This window comes from Sus scrofa, chromosome 5 (genome assembly GCF_054392235.1).
Source record: "Sus scrofa isolate SSC_HxYL_T2T_F1_AM1 chromosome 5, Sscrofa_HxYL_maternal_Yorkshire_Landrace_v2.0, whole genome shotgun sequence".
Lineage (NCBI taxonomy): Eukaryota > Metazoa > Chordata > Mammalia > Artiodactyla > Suidae > Sus > Sus scrofa.
The window spans coordinates 6,957,204-6,975,761 of NC_139387.1; the positions used below are offsets into that span (position 1 = coordinate 6,957,204).

General features: G+C 57.9%; 1 protein-coding gene and 1 long non-coding RNA gene across 3 annotated transcripts; one reads left to right on the forward strand and one right to left on the reverse strand.

Moving 5' to 3' along the window:
* Positions 1-134: 134 nt before the first annotated feature.
* On the reverse strand, positions 135-12,537 carry CSDC2 (cold shock domain containing C2). 2 transcript variants are annotated; one of them, XM_021090925.2, is made up of 4 exons: positions 12,292-12,537; positions 3,898-4,196; positions 2,539-2,661; positions 135-1,985 (listed from the first exon to the last, which is right to left on the reverse strand). In XM_021090925.2, the coding sequence occupies exons 2-4, from the start codon at positions 4,071-4,073 to the stop codon at positions 1,823-1,825; spliced, it is 462 nt and encodes a 153-aa protein (XP_020946584.1). In that variant the 5' UTR covers positions 4,074-4,196; positions 12,292-12,537; the 3' UTR covers positions 135-1,822.
* On the forward strand, positions 7,419-16,109 carry LOC110260630 (uncharacterized). The gene is made up of 3 exons (XR_014803001.1): positions 7,419-7,587; positions 8,213-8,322; positions 15,962-16,109. It is a non-coding gene; the product is annotated as an uncharacterized LOC110260630 (long non-coding RNA).
* Positions 16,110-18,558: the final 2,449 nt, after the last annotated feature.

Below are 18,558 nucleotides of genomic sequence, written 5' to 3' on the forward strand. Positions count from 1 at the left end.
CCCAGGTCATGCGGAATCTCTGATGGAGTTGAGGAGGGTGGGCCATTAAAGCCCCAAACAAGCCGAGCCGTATGAGGTGTCTGCTCCCGGCCCTTCCCCTGGGACCCAGACAGACAGGCAGCTCTGGGCCAGGCTGAGTCACAGTTGAGGGTTTATTGCCAGTGTTAGGAAGGATGGGGGAGTCCAGGTGGCCGGGGGTCCCAGGAGGTCTGGACACTATGGGGCCATGAGTGGGGTGGCCCTGGGGGCTGATGTTACGAAAGCCTGCTTCCTGGTTGGTGCCTCAAAGGGGGCCCCTACCCCTGGGGGGCAGGGGCTGTCTTGGGGGCTCCCTGGAGTTAACCTGCACTGATAAACCTTCCACCAAGGAAGCCAGGGGGCCTTGTTCCTCAGGGGAGAGGCCTTGGGCCTTGCTGGAGTAGCCTGGCTCTAAGTGGGGTGGCAGACAGGCTGGGCCATTCTGAGTGTTAGGGGCTGGCCAGCCCAGCTAAGCAGCTCTGGCCTTCCTGCCTCTGGTGGGGACAGGGGTGGGGTTACATACCTCAGCTGCTCCCCACCCTGGGCCTCTGGGGCACCCACAGGGCCGGGGATCCTCCCGGACGGTCACTGACCTCCCCATCTGGTGCCTTTGCACCCCTGTTTTCCTCAGACTGGGTCTCATAAAGGTCACTCCCTGGCAGGACCTCCCTTGAGGCTCATTTCTCCCCCATCAGGATGGAAGGTGAGGCATGGAGGCAGGGCCCCCCCTCCTGGCCCCCCAGGCCAGGCCAGGCCAGCCCTCTGGCCAAGAGTGAATGCACGCGTCACATCCTGGCCCAAAGGGAGAAGGACACCACGCAGCTTAAGGGATGGACAAGACAGGGACCACACCTCAGCCACTGGCCCATTAGGGGCCAGCAGGAGCCTCTGTCCTGTGGCTTTGGGAAGAGGGACCTGGTCTCCCAGGCTGGGGGCCCCTGCCCGGGGGGATGTGTGTCCACCCATCGCTGGTCCTCAGCCGTCATGGCTGGGCACAGGCAGAACGTCAGTGGAGGCTGTGAGTCAGGGCAAAGGGGAGGGCTCCAGCCAAGCTGGGGGAGACGGCCCCCCCCACCCCACAGAGCCTGGCCTCCTTGGGAGAATGGAGGCAGCAAGGCCCAGCTCAGCCCAGGGTAGTGGACACAGCATCAGTTTGGGGGTCACAGAGCCATTGCCAGGCTGAGGAGGGGCCGGCCTGCCAAACAGGAGCCCCCCAGCTGCCTTCTGCTCTCAGGCCCTTCCCTCCTGCACCTCCAGGGCGCTGCTGAGGAAGAGCAGGAAGGAAGGCTGGGCCTTGGCAGCGGGGTCAGGGGGCCCCGAAAGAGGCTGGGGGGCTCCCCCAAAGCACTCACTGGCTTGGCTTCTGAGGGGAAGGATCCAGGTCGCAGGAGACCCCAGCCCGGGGTGGAGGTGTGAGTAGCACAAGCAGAGTCTGGCCCCCGAGCCAGGCCTGGGGCAGGGGCAGCGGGAGTGGCTTGTCTGGGCAATCCCAGCCCCTGGCCTGGCACAGCCCCTCAGGCTCCGTGGACACGTGGACAGGCGTTGGGGGGGGACAGGGGAGGGGAGACAGTGGATAAGCAGAGAAGGCAGGTCTGGTGGCCTCCCCCTCGGTCCAGCTCACACGACGGTCACAGGGTGCGGGGGGAGGCACACACGTCCACAAGCACAGATGGACAGACAGACACCGAGGCCGCCCGGGGACCGGTCAGCCAGGGCGGTGGGGCATGGCGCTGGCCGCTGCCCGGCTACCCTGTGTGGCTCCCCCCACCCCCACCCGCACCGGCCGCCCCGTGAGCCACCCGGCCTAGGAGCCCACGACCTGGCCGGACCACGTCTCGTGGGGAGTGTGTGGGGCCAGCTGGGTGAGCACCACCTCCACGGCTTGGAACTTCTGGTTCTTGGGCGGGATGGGGCACATCTTGTAGGTCACCTCATCGCCTTCCACTGGCACGTACTCCCCCTCGATGCTGGCGGATGGAGGAGGATGGGAGAGCGGTGTCAGCCCTGGGCTGTGGTCTGGCCCGGGGCTGCCCAGCCCTGCACCGAGTCAGGCCAGGGAGCCTGAGCCAGCTTCCCTTCTCAGAGCCTCGGTTCTCTAATCCACACAATGGGAATCACATGCAGCCCCCTCTATGCTATAAAGCGAGCAAGAGAAGGCGGTCCCGGGGCTTAGAGCTCAGACTTCGCGGGTCAGGCCTAGCCCTGGGGCTGGGGCCCGGGCCGAGACCCCTCCTCCCACCTCCTAGCCTGCCCCCGCCCCGGGCCCAAAGGCCCAGCCCCGTGATGCTGGAACAGGACCCCAGGACTCAGGCTGCGGTTCCCAGGGCTTCTGGGGTCCGAGTGTCCCCTCTCCACCTGGCCCCAGCCCTCCCCCACCGCAGCACCCGGAGGCCCTGTGGGAGGAGGAAGATGCCAGGAGCACAGGCTGCAGCGGTGGGGGGAGAGGTCTGGGGGGCGTGCTGGAGGCAATGCCAGAGTGCCAGCAGGGGCCCGGCCCGGAGAGGGAGCCGGGGGACTCACTCAGAAACGTGCACGAAGATGTCCTCCGACCCGTTCTCGGGCGTGATGAAGCCATGGCCCTGTGAGCGTGAGAACTGCTTACAGACGCCCTTGAACACGGGGCCAGCCGAGGCTCGGGCTGTCCTGAAGATACGGGAGGGGGCTTGGAGCCGCGGCCTGGGGACCCCACTCCCACCGCCCCCTGGGCCCTGCCTGCGGAGCCTGCCTCCGGGTTATGGAAAATGCTCCCTGGGCCAGAGACCACCCATAGTTAGACTAGTTCAGTCCTCTCATCATCCCTTTGGGCAGTAAGGAGACGGAGGCCCAGAGAGGGGAACTGGCTGTCCCGGGGTGCCTGGCAAAACGATCTCCTGACTCCCAGCCAGTGCCTCTCTCTCCATCCTTCCCCTCCTGAGGTGGTTCTGGCTTACATGGATTTCTGCTGTGAGAGTTCAGGGTGAAGAATGTGCAGCCTAGGCTTTAATACCTCCCAGGACGGGGAACTCACTATCTCCTGAAGCAGCAGTACCCATCCTGTTCACGGCTTTTTTCTTTTTTTCTTTTTCTTTTTTTGCTTTTTAGAGCCGCTCCCGCAGCGTTGGAGGTTCCCGGGCTAGGGGTCGAATTGGAGCTACAGCTGCTGGCCTACACCACAGCCACAGCAACATAGGATCTGAGCCACACCTGCGACCCACGCCACAGCTCATGGTGACGCTGGATCCTTAACCCACTGAGCGAGGCCAGGGCTCAAACCTGCATCCTTATGGATCCTAGTATCCTCATGGATACTAATCGGGTTTGTTTCCACTGAGCCATGACGGGAACTCCCTTCCCTTATTTTTCATTCATCCATTCATTCCTCATTTGTTGAGCCTCTGTGCTTGGCCTTGGGTTGGTCAGCACTTGCCATCAAAAACTCCTCCTTTGGCCAAGCCAAGTCGTCTCTCCCTGTGGCTCCCACAAACCCCCTCCCCAGTTTGACCCCACCTGGTGACCTACCCCACAGGCCCAGGGCTGGTCCCCGTGAGCCTGTCCAACTCACCCACCCAAAGCACCCAGCTTCCTTCTCCACCTGACACACCTTCCAGACCCAGCGAGGACGTCTTCCCTGATGCCCGACACTGGGTCCTCCCCCCGAACCCTGCCCAGTGTGGTGACTAGTGGGCAAATTCCCTCTGGACCGTAAGCAGCCTATGGGCTGAGACTGATTCATCACCGGGTCCCTCGGGCAGGACTCAGTAAATCTTGGTGGAGTGAGTGAATGCTAGCAGTCACTAGAAGGTCCATACACAGCTCCCCTGTCCTTGGGTGGAGGAAGATGGGGCTGGGCCCCGACCTGGGGAGAGGTCACTGGAGGCTGGGCGAGGGGCAGGTACTCACGCTGAGTATGTCCTGGTCCGTTTGGTGGGCAGGGGACTGGGCAGGTCGCGAGATGAGACACCGCCTCGCTCCCAGACCCTGCTGCCCTCCCGGTGGAAGGGGAAGGTGGGCCAGACAGGGGACTTGGGAGAGTGGAGTGGGGGCACGACCGGGGGCGGCGTGGGCTCCGAAGTCATGGTGGGGCCGGCCGGAGAGCCTGGTGGGCTCCCGGGCGCAGGGGCCGGCGAAGGGCTTGGGCGTCCTTGCGGGCAGGGCCCGGCCTGGCCCTGCTCGGCAGCCTCACCAGCCACAGGCTCCGTCTGGAAGGGGCAGAGAGAGAGGTACAGGTGAGTGTGGTCCAGGGTGGGCCACTTCTGGACGCAAGTCTGGAGGGCTGGGCCTGCCTGCTGCTCCTTACAGGGGGAGTTCCGGCCACTGGCAGCCGCTCCTGACTCTGTGTCCTCACCAGAAAGGCAGAATAGTCACGTGGCCTTGCTGCAGGCTGAACTGTGTGCCCGAAAATTCACATGTTGGACCCTAACCCCCAATGTGACAGTATTTGGAGATGGGGCCTCTGAGAGGTAACTAGGTTCAGATGTGGTTCGGAGGGCGGGGCCTGCGTGATGGGATTAGCATCCTTAGAAGGAGAAGCACCTGGAGAGCCTGGCTCCTCTCTCCCTGCCCCGTGAGGACCCAGCCAAAAGGGGGGCTGTCTACGAGTTAGGAAGAGAGCTCTCGCCACAACCAGACCGTGCAGGCGCACGGAACTTGGGCTTCGAGTCTCCAGAACGGTAAGAAGTACGTCTCGCTTAAGTCCCCACGTAACTGTGGTATTTGGTTACGGTGGTCCAGGCTCACCGATTCTCACCGCAGACTCCTTCCAGCTTAAAGTTCACTTGGTTAACTTGGGGGCCAGGAGGAGGATGGGCAAAGCAGCCAATGATTTGGAACACAGTTTGGCACAACTGCTAGCACTTTCAAATCCGCCGACCTGGGTTCGTGTCTCAGCCTTGTGGCCTGTAATGTGGTGACCTCAAGCAAGCCACTCAACTCTTCCAACCACTATGGCAGGTGGCAGTGAGGTCTCCGGACCCCAGTGGCCTGGGTTTGAATCCGGGTTTGCAGCCTTGGTCAACACTCATAGCTTTTGACTCAGTTTCCTACTCTGTAACATGGGGACAGTGTTGGTCTTATTTCACGGAGAGGTTGCTGTGAGGATTGAATGCCTTTCTGAAGGCTTAGAACAGGACCCGGCACGGTAAGCTCTTGGGAACGTTGGCGATTTTTCCTCAGCCCCCATTTCCTCCTCTCTAAAACGAGGTTGAGGATACTTACCACGCAGTGCTGCTGAATGTTCAATGATTTTGTGTGTGTGACAGCACCTGGCACCTTGGAGCGACCCAATAAGTTGCTATTGTCAATGCTAATCAATAGGAATTCTGGAGCCAAGAGCTCAGTGCTTGGAAAAATTCATCCTGTGTTTTCCTCTGCAGAGGAGGAGAATGTAGTTCCCCCCACCTGTGCTCTCAACACCCCCCCTCCCCGGGGGTTGGGAAGTCTTGGACGTGAAGAGACACTCGGCTGTTGCCTGAGCCTGGGGCAGGCGGCTGCGTGGTAGCTGCTGACTCCCACTGACCTCTGCTTCCTCATCTGTGTGACGGAGCTGATAAGCCCTGCCTCACTTGCTCCCAGGCTCTGGCGAGGCCTGGCTAAGAGGGGACGTAAAGAAGCTCCGGTTGTCCACGGTCAAATAGGAGGGGGGTTGATGGGCTCGCCACTTCCTCACCCCCCACTCCTTCCCTCCCTGACCCCCTCACCCAAAGGCCCTGGGGCCAGAGGTGAATCGCTGAGCTAAGTCTATTTCTGGCTTCCACTCCCCTCCCTCAAGCCTATAGTTTCCAGGGAAGAATGTAAGACTCCTTAGGACTCCTGAGCCCTGGGTGGACCCCGTTCAACCCCATCCCTGGAGCAGGACTGCTGTTACTGTTTGAGGTCCCAGCAAGTGGGACTTTTCTGGGTCAAGGTGATGAGCCTGGCTCTGCCCCCTCTGGGGATGGAGATGCAGGCTCCCTCCTCCCCAGCAGGCCCCCAGCACATCCCCTCCAGGGGGAGGGCTCTGAGGGGTGAGAATGGCCCCTCCTGGTGGTCCCTTCTGCAGATGTGAAGTTTTTCTCTCTGGGCCACTTCAGAAGGCGGGGAAGGGCCAGGTTTGGCGTTTTTATCCCCATTTTATTTTATTTTTTGGCTGTGCCGTACAGTGGCTTGATGTGGAATCTCAGTTCCCAGACCTGGGACTGAACCCAGGCCCTAGCAGTGTAAGCACTGGATCCTAACCATTAGACCACCAGGGAACTCCCTACCCCCTTTTTTTTTGTTTTGTTTTTGGCCACACCCATGGCATGAGGAAGTTTTCAGGCCAGGGATCAAAGGCCAGCCAGAGCAGTGACAACCCTGGACCCTTAACTGCTAGGCCACAAGGGAACTCCCCTACTCCCAGTTTAGAAAAGAAAACTCGAAGCTTAGAACTTGCCCCGGAATGTCCACCGCCACACAAATAATAGCTCCAAAGTGGAAACAACTCCAAGATCCATCAACTGACAAATGGAAGAACAAAATATGCTGAACCACAAAATAGAATATCATTCAGCCATAAAAAGGAGTGAAGTACTGACACATGCTGCAATTCAGCTGGACCTTGAAATCATGATGCTAAGCAGCAGAGGCCAGCCACAAAAGACCACGTACAGCATGGTTCCACGTGTGTGAAATGTCCAGAACAGGCAAACCCATAGAGACCGAAAGGAAATGAATAGTTCCAGGGGCTGGGGAGGGAGAAAGAAAATGAAGAGTGACTGCTCATGGGTACAGGGTTTCTTTTGCGGGTAATGAACATGTCCTAAAATTGACGGCAGTGATGTGGCACGACTCTGAATAGACTAAAAAATCACTGACTTGTCCATCTTGAGCAGGTGCATGACATGGTGTGGGAATATCCCAGGAAAGCTGTTACTGAAAAGGAAGACAGGCAGCAAAACTCCCCAAGATGACAGAGCCAGGAAAGCAGGAGACGCGGGCCCTGCAGCTCCCTCCTGGGTGCCCCCTACCCAACCTGGGCCAGGGTGGCAGGGGGTGAGGATGGAAGCTCCGCCTCCTTTCCCCAGGGAGCAGGGCGGTCCCGCCTGCCCACTGCAGTTTTCCCAGGCCTGGTATTGTGCTTGGCGGTGACAGCTGGTGCTGGGAGGTCGCGGGGAGGGGGAGGGGCAGCGGCCACGGTGGTTACCAAGGAGATGCAGCGGAGCTGGGCCTCGCTCTGGCCAGCCAGACCTCCAGGCCTGAGCTTGGCTCCCAGGCCTTGCAAAGCGGGCGGTGGGGAAGGGGAAAGCGGCCCTGAGTACCAGGGTTGAGGGCAGACCCCTTCTGTGCCCTCCCCCAAGTGGGCCAGGCAGCAGAGGGGAGGGGACAAATAACAGCCGTAGGCTCCAGCTCCCGGCCACCACCTGCCACCCTGGGAGGAGGCAGGGAGCTGGCCTTCAGGCAGGAACTGGGGCTGGAGGGGCAGAGGTAGTGGCCCTCGCGGTGCCACAAGTGCTGCTCCGGGATCTCGCCGCTCTCACTCCTCTTCTGAAGATGGGGATTACAGGAACCCCTCCTCCACGGCTCCAGTGAGGATGAAGGAGGATGAAGGAGGGTGGAACGGCCAGTGCTGAGCAGGTGCCGGGTGAAGGGGGCAGGACTGCTGAGTTGGGCCTGGGAGGACGAGGGAGTGGGCAGGAGGAGAGGCCCGAGGGGCAAATGCACACTTTACTCTCACCTTCCCTGTTTCCCCCAGGACTCACCTTCCCACTAGGTCCCCGCCCTGCCCCTCACAGCTTCTCTGCTCATTTAATTCCTGCAACAGCCCTTTAAGGCCGGTGTTATTATGACCCCATTGTGCAGATGTGGAAACTGAGGTTCAGGGAGGCTGTCACTGGCTCAAGGCCACACAGCAATTCACGTCTGAGCCAGGACTTGAACCAGGGCAATCTGACTCTGGAGCCCTGGAGTGGGAAGTCTGGAGTCCTAGGGTCAGGCCTTGCATTGCTGCTGACTTGCTGTGTGACCTTGGAAAGAGTATCCCCCTCTCTGGTCCCTGCCAGAACCTTGGACTTGAGGGAGCTGCGCAGTGCAGGGCAGCCTGGGAGACCAGGGAGAGGGAACAGGGGATCCAGGTCCAACCCTAGCTCCAGAACATTGCTGCAGAAGCGGGCAAGAGCAGACAGGCTTTTGTCGCCTGAATCCCATACACGGTCTTTACAAAAAGTCTTCATGGAAATTATCTTCCATTTTTATTTTCCAGTTGCCCTGAAAGGTTGAAATTACAGTCGTTTCCATTTTACAAATGAGGAAGCTGAAGCTCAGAGAGGTTAAGTGACTTGCTCAAGGTCACAGAGCCGAGCAGTGACAGAGGTGAGATTTGCCTGCAGCAAACAGTGCTTTTCTTGTGAGGATAAATCCTGTTCTGTGTTCAGCCACGGTGAGGCTAAAGTTTTCCCAAAATAATTTTTCTTGAAAAAGTAAAGGGGAAATAAATTCCAAGAGCAGAGAAATAGAAGTGTTTGTAGAACATTTGTTTCAGTGCAAACAGAGCTAAAGCCCAGCCCCCAAGGGATCCCACGTGCCTGTCTGGGGGCCTCGCTGGCCTGGAATAAAGTCCTTCAAAACTAGTAGTTGGAGGATAAGAGGACAGCTCAGGACACAGATGGCCCAGGTTTGAGTCCTGGCTCTACAGTGTCCTAGCTGAGTGACCCTCTCTTTTTGAGCCTCAGTTTCCCCCAGTCAAATAGGGTGAATCTAGGAGTTCCTGTTGTGGCCCATGGTTAACGAATCTGACTAGGAACCATGAGGTTTCAGGTTCGATCCCTGGCCTCGCTCAGTGGGTTAAGGATCCGGCGTTGCCATGAGCTGTGGTGTAGGTCAAAGATGTGGCTTGGATCCCGTGTTGCTGTGGCTGTGGCTACAGCTCCTATTAGACCCCTAGCCTGGGAACCTCCGTATGCCACGGGAGTGGCCCTAGAAAAGGCAAAAAGACAAAAAAAAAAAAAAAAAAAAAAAAAAATAGGGTGAATCTAGCACCCTGTCCAGGTCATGGGAGCAGCCAGGGAGCTCTGTCAGTGGTCTAACTGGGAGTGTTTTGGTTCTGACCTTCCCAGCCAAGTTCATCTTCATTTCCCTACATGAAGACCAGACCCCGGCAATTCCACAGACAAAAGGACAAGGCAGCTGAAAACAAAACATCAGGGCTGTTCGGAGAGAACCCTAGGCAAGGTCGTGATACAGAGTCCCAGGGCTGTGAATGGTGATTCAGCCCCATCAGCAGGGGGCCTGGTGTTGGGACCCCGCCAGTTATCAGCTCCCCAGAAAAGAACTGGGCAGAAGACGGGCATCCGAGTCCTCTGGTGCCCGTGCAAATCCCTCGCCTTCCGGGCAGGTCAGAGAAAGCAAACAGTTTCCACCACCCGGTGCTGTGTGACTGGGGCAAGCACCTGTCCCTCTCTGGGCCTCATTTTTCTCCTCAGCCACAGGAATCATCACTGGTTCAGATGACTCATGAGGGTCACTCTGGCTGTCTCCAGACGGATGAGCAGAGCACGGAATGGTCAGGCCTGAGGCGACAAGATCACGGCCACCATCTATTGATTATTAACCACGTGCCAAGGCCTTTGCCCCACTTCCACCTTGGTTGCTCACAACAACAGGGCATGGTCGTGACCATGTGTAACGTCATGCTCCTGAAAAGCAAACTGAGGCCCAGAGAGGCGAAGGGTCTTGCTGGGGTCACGAGGCCAGTCAGGGGCAGCTTCTCTGCGCCCTGGGGATGTCTTGGGGGGCGGTGCAGAAAGGCCTCGGGCAGGAGGTGGGAGGAGGACCAGCAGGCCCAGAAAGCTCCTGCCTCCCCCTGGAGAAGGAAGAGGAGGGCTTGGGGCGCTATTTCTGGCTTTGTGCTGACTCAGACCATGACCTTGGGTGAGTCACTTGCCAACTATGGCAAACTTGACAACAACTCCCACAATAAAAACATCCCAGCCCAAGGCCCCACTGTGGGGGAGCCGAGAGGCAGAGGAAGGGGTACGGTGGCTTAGAAGGGGGAAGGACAGGGACCACAGGATGATGGTGGAAGGGCTTTCTGAACTTTGGGGTCTTGTCCATGATGGGCTCAAGGAGGTTGGGGAACAGCCTCGGGACCACCAGACAGAAGCTGGCACGTCCCCGGCCCCTCCCTCTCCCCGAGCCTCCCAGACGCTCCTTAAAATACATCAGTGCCAAAGTTGCTCTAGCAGCTGGAGGTGACCTAATTAAACCTGATTCTTTCCCCCTCCCACTGTGTGTGTGTGTGTGTGTGTGTGTGTGTGTGTACGCATGGGGGGCCTGCTCCAGCCAGTACTTGAGCTTAATTGAGATGCTTTAACTCTTCTCTTTGTCATGTGCCCAGCTCTCCTGGTGGGGCTGCTATGATTAAGGCCTTTGGGCATTACGGGAGGTGGGGATGCCAGGATGGGCACCGCCAGAGCCATGCTCACACCCCAGCTCTGCTGGCTGTGACCCTGGGCAAAGCGCTTACCCACTCTGAGTCTCCCTAGAAAGAGGAATGGACGAGTCAAAGTCACATTTAGAGTAGCTGAGCTTGGACTTAAAGCAGCGTGACCCCAAAGCCCCTGAGCTTCCCAGCATGCCACTCATGGCACTCATGCCATTCCACTGCCCTTTGGGGCAGGGGCAGAGACCCCACTGCTGTTTGCCTCCCATTTTAATACTCTGCATGGACAAAGGTCTGAATGGCCCCAAGCCCTCTTCCCACCAGGTGCTGGGGCCTGGCCATGCCAGTAGTGCCCCGTGGACGTGACCAGCTCAGCCAAGCCCTGAGCGCCCTCTGCTGGTGCCACTGTCAGGGACTTGCCTCCAGACCAGCTTGCAAGTGTCCCCTCCCTACCAGCCAGCTATGTGGGGACCCACCCCGGTGCCCCCTAGGGAGCCCCCTCCAGAGCCAGTGGACTCCGTGAACAGTGCCCATTTCTGCAGAGCTGGGAGAAACTGTGGCCAAGACGGTCCTCCGGCCTCTCCCAGGCCTCTGAGCTGCTTCCTGCTTACACCTGCCTTGTCTGTTTGTTTGTGGATTTTTTAGAGGAGGGTCAGACAGATCCAGAGGGGTGGGGGAGATATGGGAGATAGATGTTTTTTGGAAAAGACTTCAGAGAATAGGAGGGAGGATGGGAGAAGGAAACATCCAGAATTTGGAGGACCCAGAGGCCTCTGGGATGGAGTCAGCTTTGGGGAACTGGCTCCCCATCTCCCAGGGGGCTGGAGACAGCCCCTTCCCAGGGAGAGGCCTCCCCTGGAGCACGTCCAGACAGGCACAGTGCCAAGCTCTCAGAGAGGTTGCCCACCCCCCACCCGGGCGCACGTCCTCCTCCCCTCCCCCAGCCCCAGCGGATGCAGCGGTTCACACTCTGTATTTATTATTGTTCTTGCTCTGCACCCCCTCCCCTCTCCCTGGGAAGAGTCTGCGGGCACCCGCTGTCTCCCTTGTGGCTTCCAGCATCGCCCCTTATCTTCTCCGCCTGGACTCCCTGTGCCAGGGTCAGGCCACTCAGGGACTTGGCACTAGCCAAGGCTGTCCCAAGTCCTGGCATCCCACAGCGGGGCACCCAGCAGCCCCCGGCCCAACTCCCCTGCCCTCTGGGGGCTGCGCCCTGGCAAAGGTGGAGGTCAGAGCAAGACCAGCAGGCAGGGGAGAGGAGTGGCCTTGGGAGAGGCAAGAGCTCCTGTGGGGGTGGCTCCAGGCAAAGGGGAAAATAATAACATGGAGCCACCTCTCCAAGCCAATTGGCACAATTACCCCCATCACATCGGGGAAGAAACAGAGTCAGGATGAGACAGCTGCTCCAGGCCCCACTGCCCGCCTGCCCCAGACAGTCCCTCCCCGGCCCCAGCCCAGTTTCCAGGGCAAAGACCCATTTGGCTCCCTGCTGCTCCGTCCTTTCAGCATCTGGTAGGAGCACAATTATTTCTCCAGTCATTTCTCTCCCCCTGGTTCCCAGACAGGAGGCTGCGGCTTGGCAGGTGTCTGCTGTTCTCCGCTTCTTGAGCCAGACACAAGTCCCAGACACACACACACACACACACACACACACACACACACACACACGCTCTCAACCACACAACCTCAGCTTCCCTTGGGGGCCAGGGAGAGGGCGGGAGGGCCAGCGGGCTCACCCACAAGCTCCTACCTCTCCTCTGTAGACTGAACTGGGCTGGGCCAGCCCCAGGGGAGGTGCCCACCTTCCTGGTGCCCCCGCCTTGCCCCTCCCTCCTTTGCCCCCACCAAAGCCCGTTTCCAGAGCCGCTGTGCCCTCCTCGGCCCCCAGCATCAGCCCTTACCTCTCCCTGGCAGCAGAAGTCCTGGCACTGCCTCCTGCAGCCGCGTCAGCCCTCTGCCTCTTTGGTGCTTGGAGCTGATGAGCAGGGGATGGGTCTGAGAGATGCGCTGTGTGTGTGACTCCGTGTGTGTGTGTGTGTGTGTGTGTGAGTGTGTGTGTGTGTGAGTGTGAGAGAGAGAGAGAGAGAGAGAGAGAGAGAGAGAGAGCATGCGGCACCTCAGGCCCCTCACTCACACACGCCTTCCTCCTGACGTCAGGACGAGCAGGAGGGAGGGACGGGGATGGGAATTTGTACTCCCTGCTTAAAGGGACGCGGGCCCCGGCTCCTCTGCCCCCCTCCCCCCAGCACCTCCTGAGTCAGGCACGGGCGGAGCGAGAGTTAGCTGCGTCTCTCAGGGCCCTAAAGCTTCTTTTTCTGGAAAGTGGCTTTTATTGCCAGGCCAGGGTATAATTTGCCCTGCCAGGTGGGAGCAGCTGCTGAGGAATGCAGGGGAGGACGAGCGGGGACCGCCTGCATTCCAGGCAGGCAGAGAGCAAGTGGGGCGGCGGGGTGAGTGTGTGTGTTGGGGGTGGGGGTGTGGGGGGGGCTTGGAGGCCACAGCAGGGTCCCAGGGACTCTCAGAGTGTCCCCTGGCCTCCGTTGGCCTGTCCCTCCCTCAGCTGAGATCCTTGTGAATGGACCAGGGGGGCCAAGACACAGGAACTGTCTGTCTGGCTCACAGCAGGCCTGGAGCTATGTCTATTGAACTGAACTGAACTGAAGGGGATCCTGAGAGGGCAGGTTGCTTCACGTGCACACACACACACACACACACACACACACACACACACATGCACGCACACGCATGCACCCACATGCATGTCCACGGCCCAGGAGACTCTGCAGGCTGAACAGCCGCCCCTCCTGGAGGGAGCCCCGCCTTCCACACCAGAGACGCCCTGGATGAGAATCTCAGCCCCAGAGCTTCCGAGCTGTGAGCTTGGCCAAGTCTGGTCCCCCACAGCCTCTCAAAGTGGGGAAGGAAGCCCTTTCTGGGGCTGAGGAGGCTCCCGTGGACCACCCCCACCTGGCCGGAGGAGGCCCCCCCACACACCCCATCTTCTTCCCTCTTCCCGCCCCTTCTCCTCAGCCTCAGCTTGGAGAGAAGGAAGTCTGGCCGTCACTTATCTGTCGAACTGCTGACTGGCGCGGCCTGGCGTTGTCCAAAGAAGTCCTATTACAATAAAAAGGAGGGAGGAGTTTTAAGGGAAACGATCAAGCACAAATGCAAATACCTAATAAAAATAGCTGGTAAGTGGCATTGACGGCGTCCACCTGTCAGGCAACCTGCTTCGCCTTCATTCAAAGTTGAGACAGGAGTTCCCTTGTGGCTCAGCAGGTTAAGGATCCCGTGCTGGGGCTCGGGTTGCTGCTGGGGCACAGGTTTGATCCCTGGCCCGGGGAACTTCCAAATGCTGTGTGTGGGTGTGGCCAAAACCCAAAAACCAACCCACCAAAAAAGAGAGAGGGTCACACCTGTTAGCTGCGGTCATCGGAGGCCCAGGGTTCTGATTCTATTCCACCAGGTCTGAAGACCCTGCCTAGAGGACTCTATCCCCCCTTTAAATCCTCCTCTTCCTTCTCTTCCATAGATAATAACCATTTTCTAGGTATCCACACAGGCATCAGCTTACCTGTTTCTCGTAACTCCGTGAGGTTTACCTGGATGAGGAAACAGGCTGGAGAGAGGGTGGGGCTTGGCTCAGAGCTGGCAGCTGGGTCAGGGGTCTGAGTCACCCCACCTGCTCCTCTGGAGAAGGGCTGGGGCCAGGATGGACACCTGCGATTCTCCCTGCCCACCACCCACCATCTGGGGGGAATCCCCCTTCCCTGCCTTTTTTTTTCCTTTTTATTTTCTTTTTAGGGCTGCACCCGCGGCTTATGAAAGTTCCCAGGCTAGGGGCTGAATTGGAGCTACAGCTGCCAGCCTACACCACAGCTCACGGCAACACCGGATCCTTAACCCACTGAGCAAGACCAGGGATCGAACCCGAAACCTCATGGATACTGGTCGGGTTCATTACCACTGAGCCACAACAGGAACTCCCCTCGGCCTTTTTTTTTTTTTTTGGCTGTGCCTGTGGCATGTGGAAGTTCCTGGGCCAGGGATTGAACCCGAGCCACAATAGCAACGTGAGCCGCTGCAGTGACAACACCGGATTGAGGTGATGATGTTTAGGTTGAGCCGCAAGTGCCAAAAGTCGGCTTTGCCACCGTCTAGAGAGAATTGCAGAATTGCAGATGCTGGACAGTCAGAAGGCCCCCCAGAGGGCACAAGCTAGGGCTACAGGGAGGAGGCAGGGAGGCCGGAGGTGGGGAGGGAGGGAGAGCTAGGATAGGGGTCTGGAGGCCGGGAGGCAGGGCCAGGTCTGAGGAGGCTGAGGCTTGGGCTTCTGTGGACAAGGTCAAGACCATGGCCAAGGGCCTGACCCCTCCCTTCAGGTCCAGCCTCCATCTCTGAGGCCCCCCCCATCCCGCCGCCTGGCGAACATGTGCCAGGGCTGCCAGGCAGCAGAGAGCCAAGCTGTGAATGAAGGAGGCTGGGCTGAGGTTGAAGGAGTGTTATGATCATTCTCGACAAAGACGAGAGGGCACAGCTGCTCATTCAGGAAATGAGCAGCGTGGCACCACCCACCCACCCACCAGCAGCTGAGTAGCAAGGATTGTCAGCTTGGAACCAGGGGCTCCGCCAGGGAGGCTATTTCTGTGAAAACGAGGAATTCAAAACCTCATCTCCCAAGCCTCCCTTGCCTTCCAGAAGCTGAAGAGGTGGGTCCGAGCAAAGGAGCCCCTTTGTCCTAGTGATTCCGACCAAACGATGATTCCTGCTTTGCTCTTGGTTATCAGCCCCCCAGTGGGGGCCGGTCCTCAGCTTATGTGGCTTTGAACCCACATAACGCTTTAAGCTGCTCACCTCCCTAAGGTGCTGATGCCACTTCACGGACACTGAAACTTAAGCACAGAGAGGTTAAGAAACGTACCCAGCACCAAACAGCTGGTAATGGAGCTGGGATTAAAATGCAGGACTTCTGGCTTCATTACACGCTTATTCTTTCTGCGATACCACACTCGCTGCCTTTGAAATGTCTTCCATTCCCGCAGTTCCCGTCGTGGCGCAGTGGTTAACGAATCCGACTAGGAACCATGAAGTTGGGGGTTCCATCCCTGGCCTTGCTCAGTAGGTTAGGGATCCGGCACTGCTGTGAGCTGTGGTGTAGGTCACAGACTCAGCTCGGATCCAGCATTGCTGTGGCTCTGGCGTAGGCTGGCCGCTACAGCTCCGATGAGACCCCCTAGCCTGGGAACCTCCATATGCCGCAGGAGCGGCCCTAGAAAAGGCAAAAAGACAAAAACAAAAAAAAACAAAAAATAAAAAATAAATGAAATGTCTTCCATTCCTTGGATGCCTGCCTCCTCCGCTATGGGACTCATTTCCAGCCCCACTGATGTTGTTGCCTAGTAAATCCGAGTTGTCCTTCCCTCTTCTCTGGCTATGCCCCAGTCATTTTTCAAATTCAGCTACTGCCCTTCTGCCAGAGAAGATATTTTTCTGCAGCTCTGGCCACATCATTTGTTCATTCATTCATTCATACCGTCGACAAATATTTACTGACAACTTACTCTGTGCCAGGTGGTCCAGGCTGGAAGACGGCAATGACGGAGACAGATACCTGCCTGGAGTTTATGAAGCTCACGTCTCATCTAGGAAGAGGCATAATACAGAGCGCACCATCGAATAAATACATCGTCGCACAAAATGAAAACAATGAACAAGCAGGGTGAGACGAAGGGGAATAATAGGGCCAAGTCCACCTGTGGAGACAGAGGGCTGAGAGGGAAGCGCGCCGAGAAGGGGCCCTGTAAGCTGAGTCCAAAGCGTGAGAAGGAGCCAGCCTTGCAAAAAGCAGGGAAGAGTGTGTCCCAAAGAGAGAACAGTGTAGTTGAACTCCCAGAGGCAGGAAAGAGTGCTGCCTGTTCAAGGAACTGAAGGTCTCCCCTGTGGCTGGAGCAGAGAATAGAATGGCAGAGGCCACATGACGGAGGGTGTGGGGGGCCTGGCAAGAGGCCTGCTCCTCATCTGGAATGAGACAGTGTTGCTGGCATCCGTGAGGCCTCGTCCAGGCTAATGGTCAGGCCAGGCAGGGGGATGCGGGGCGGGGGTGGTGGGGGGAGGTTCTCCTGGGCTTCCCTGGGCCTGGAGCCTACCCTTTGGATCCTCTCAACTCACTAGGAGGCGCTCTCTGTCGGGACGAGGGGTCCCTGGCCTGCAGTGGGTCTCCCCTTCCCTGAGGACCTGGGGCTGGCGTGGCCAGGCTGACCCCTCGGCTGAACTAGAGCTGAGCGGGGCCTCATCAGCCGTCTGTCCACAGACGCCCCCTTCTGAACACCCTGAGCTGAGGGCCCCCCCACCTCTTCAACCCTTCATGCTCACTTCCACCCTCACCTCCTGAGCCAAGTCCTCCCTGACTGCCTTGGCCAGAGGCCCATCCTCACTCTCTCACCATCACTGTGTATGACCTTTCTCAGCAGCGGTGGAATAAAGGGTCTCCTCGTCTGTCTGTTTCCCCGTTTCCTGCTGGTCCCTGTCCCTGGAGCACAAGCCCCAGGGCCGGGCCTCACGCACAGCAGCCCAACAAATACCCTTGGACTTGTTATACTTTGCTTTTGGCTCAAACCAGAGCAGAGAGCAATGTCCTTGGATGCCTTGTTTAGGTCCCCTCCAGAATCGCTGTTCCAGGAGCTCCTGTTGTCGCTCAGAGGGTTACAGACTCGACTAGTGTCCATGTGGATGCAGGGTCCATCCCTGGCCTCGCTCAGTGGGTTAAGGATCTGGTGTTACTGTGAGCTGTGGTGTAGAATCACCGTTTCCAGTGGATTTCAGCTGTGCATTTGCCTCCACGGGGTGTGTTTTAAAAGTGCCCAAATGAGAATCGTTTGGAGGCCTGTCCAGATACTGTCAAAGGCGTCATTCTGCCCCTCAGAGCTTCTGTCATTTCTTTCTTTTTTTTGGGGGGGGGCTGCCCCGCAGCACATGGAGTTCCCAGGCTAGGTAATCAGACCTGCAGCCTCTGGCCTATGCCACAGCCACAGCAACACCAGACCCGAGCTATGTCTGCAACCTACACCACAGCTCACGGCAACGCCGGATCCTTAACCCACTGAACAAGGCCAGGGATCAAACCTGCAACCTTATGGTTCCTAGTCAGATTTGTTTCCGCTTCGCTACAACGGGAACTCCTGGTTCCCAATTTAAAATAGGGGAGTGGTGGGTGTTCCCGTGGTGGTGCAGTGGAAACAAATCAGACTAATATCCATGAGGATTCGGGTTCGATCCCTGGCCTCACTCTGTGGGTTGGGGATCAGGCATTGCTGTGAGCTGTGGTGTAGGTTTGGATCCCGCATTGCTGTGGCTGTGGTGTAGGCTGGCAGCTGTAGCTCTGATTCAACCCCTAGCCTGGGAACTTCCACATACCATGAGTGTGGCCCTAAAAAGCAAAAAAAAAAAAAAAGAGGCGTCCCTTTGGCTTCTATGTTGAGTAGAGAGTGTCGGGAGTGAGGGCAGGAATGGGGCACCCAGCCTGCAGCCAGTGGAGGCAATGGGGAGGGGCTGGATTCTGGATGCATTTTGGGGGTAGAAATAAGAGTGTTCGTTCAAGGGTTCACGCAGGGTGTCAGAGACAAGGAGGAGTCAAGGCTGATTCCCAGGCTCCGGTCTGAGCGATCAGAAGGAAGAAGTCCTTTTCAAGGTGTCCTGTGGTGGTGCCACAGGTTAAGGATCCGGCATTGTCCCTGCTGTGGCTTAGGTCGCAGCTGTGTTGCAGGTTCCATCCCTGGCCTGGAAACTTCCTAACGCCTCAAGTGCAGCAAAAAAAAAAAAAAAAAAAGAAAGAAATCTTTTTGAAGAAACCTGTGATAGGAGCAGGTTTGCAGAGGAGTGGCGACCAGGAGTTCCATTTTGGCCCAGGTTGGAGTTCCCGTCTTGGCTCAGCAGAGACAAATCCGACTAAGCAACCATGAGGTTGCGGGTTTGATCCCTGGCGGAGCTCAATGGGTTAAAGATCCGGTGTTGCTGTGAGCTGTGATGTAGGTCGCAGATGCGGCTCAGATCTGGCTCTGCTGTGGCTGTGGTGTAGGCCAGCAGCTGTAGCTCCGATTCCACTCCTAGCCTGAGAACCTCCATGTTTAGGGTGCGGCCCTAGAAAGACAAAAGAAAAAAGAAGAAAAAAT

Coding starts and splice junctions, on each gene's coding strand:
- CSDC2 (XM_021090925.2), bottom strand. CDS start 4,073: ATGACTTCGGAGCCCACGCCGCCCCCGGTCGTGCCCCCACTCCACTCT. Junction 2,662..3,897: donor CGGACCAGGACATACTCAGC/GTGAGTACCTGC, acceptor CCGTATCTTCAG/GACAGCCCGAGCCTCGGCTG. Junction 1,986..2,538: donor ATCTTCGTGCACGTTTCTGA/GTGAGTCCCCCG, acceptor TCCATCCGCCAG/CATCGAGGGGGAGTACGTGC.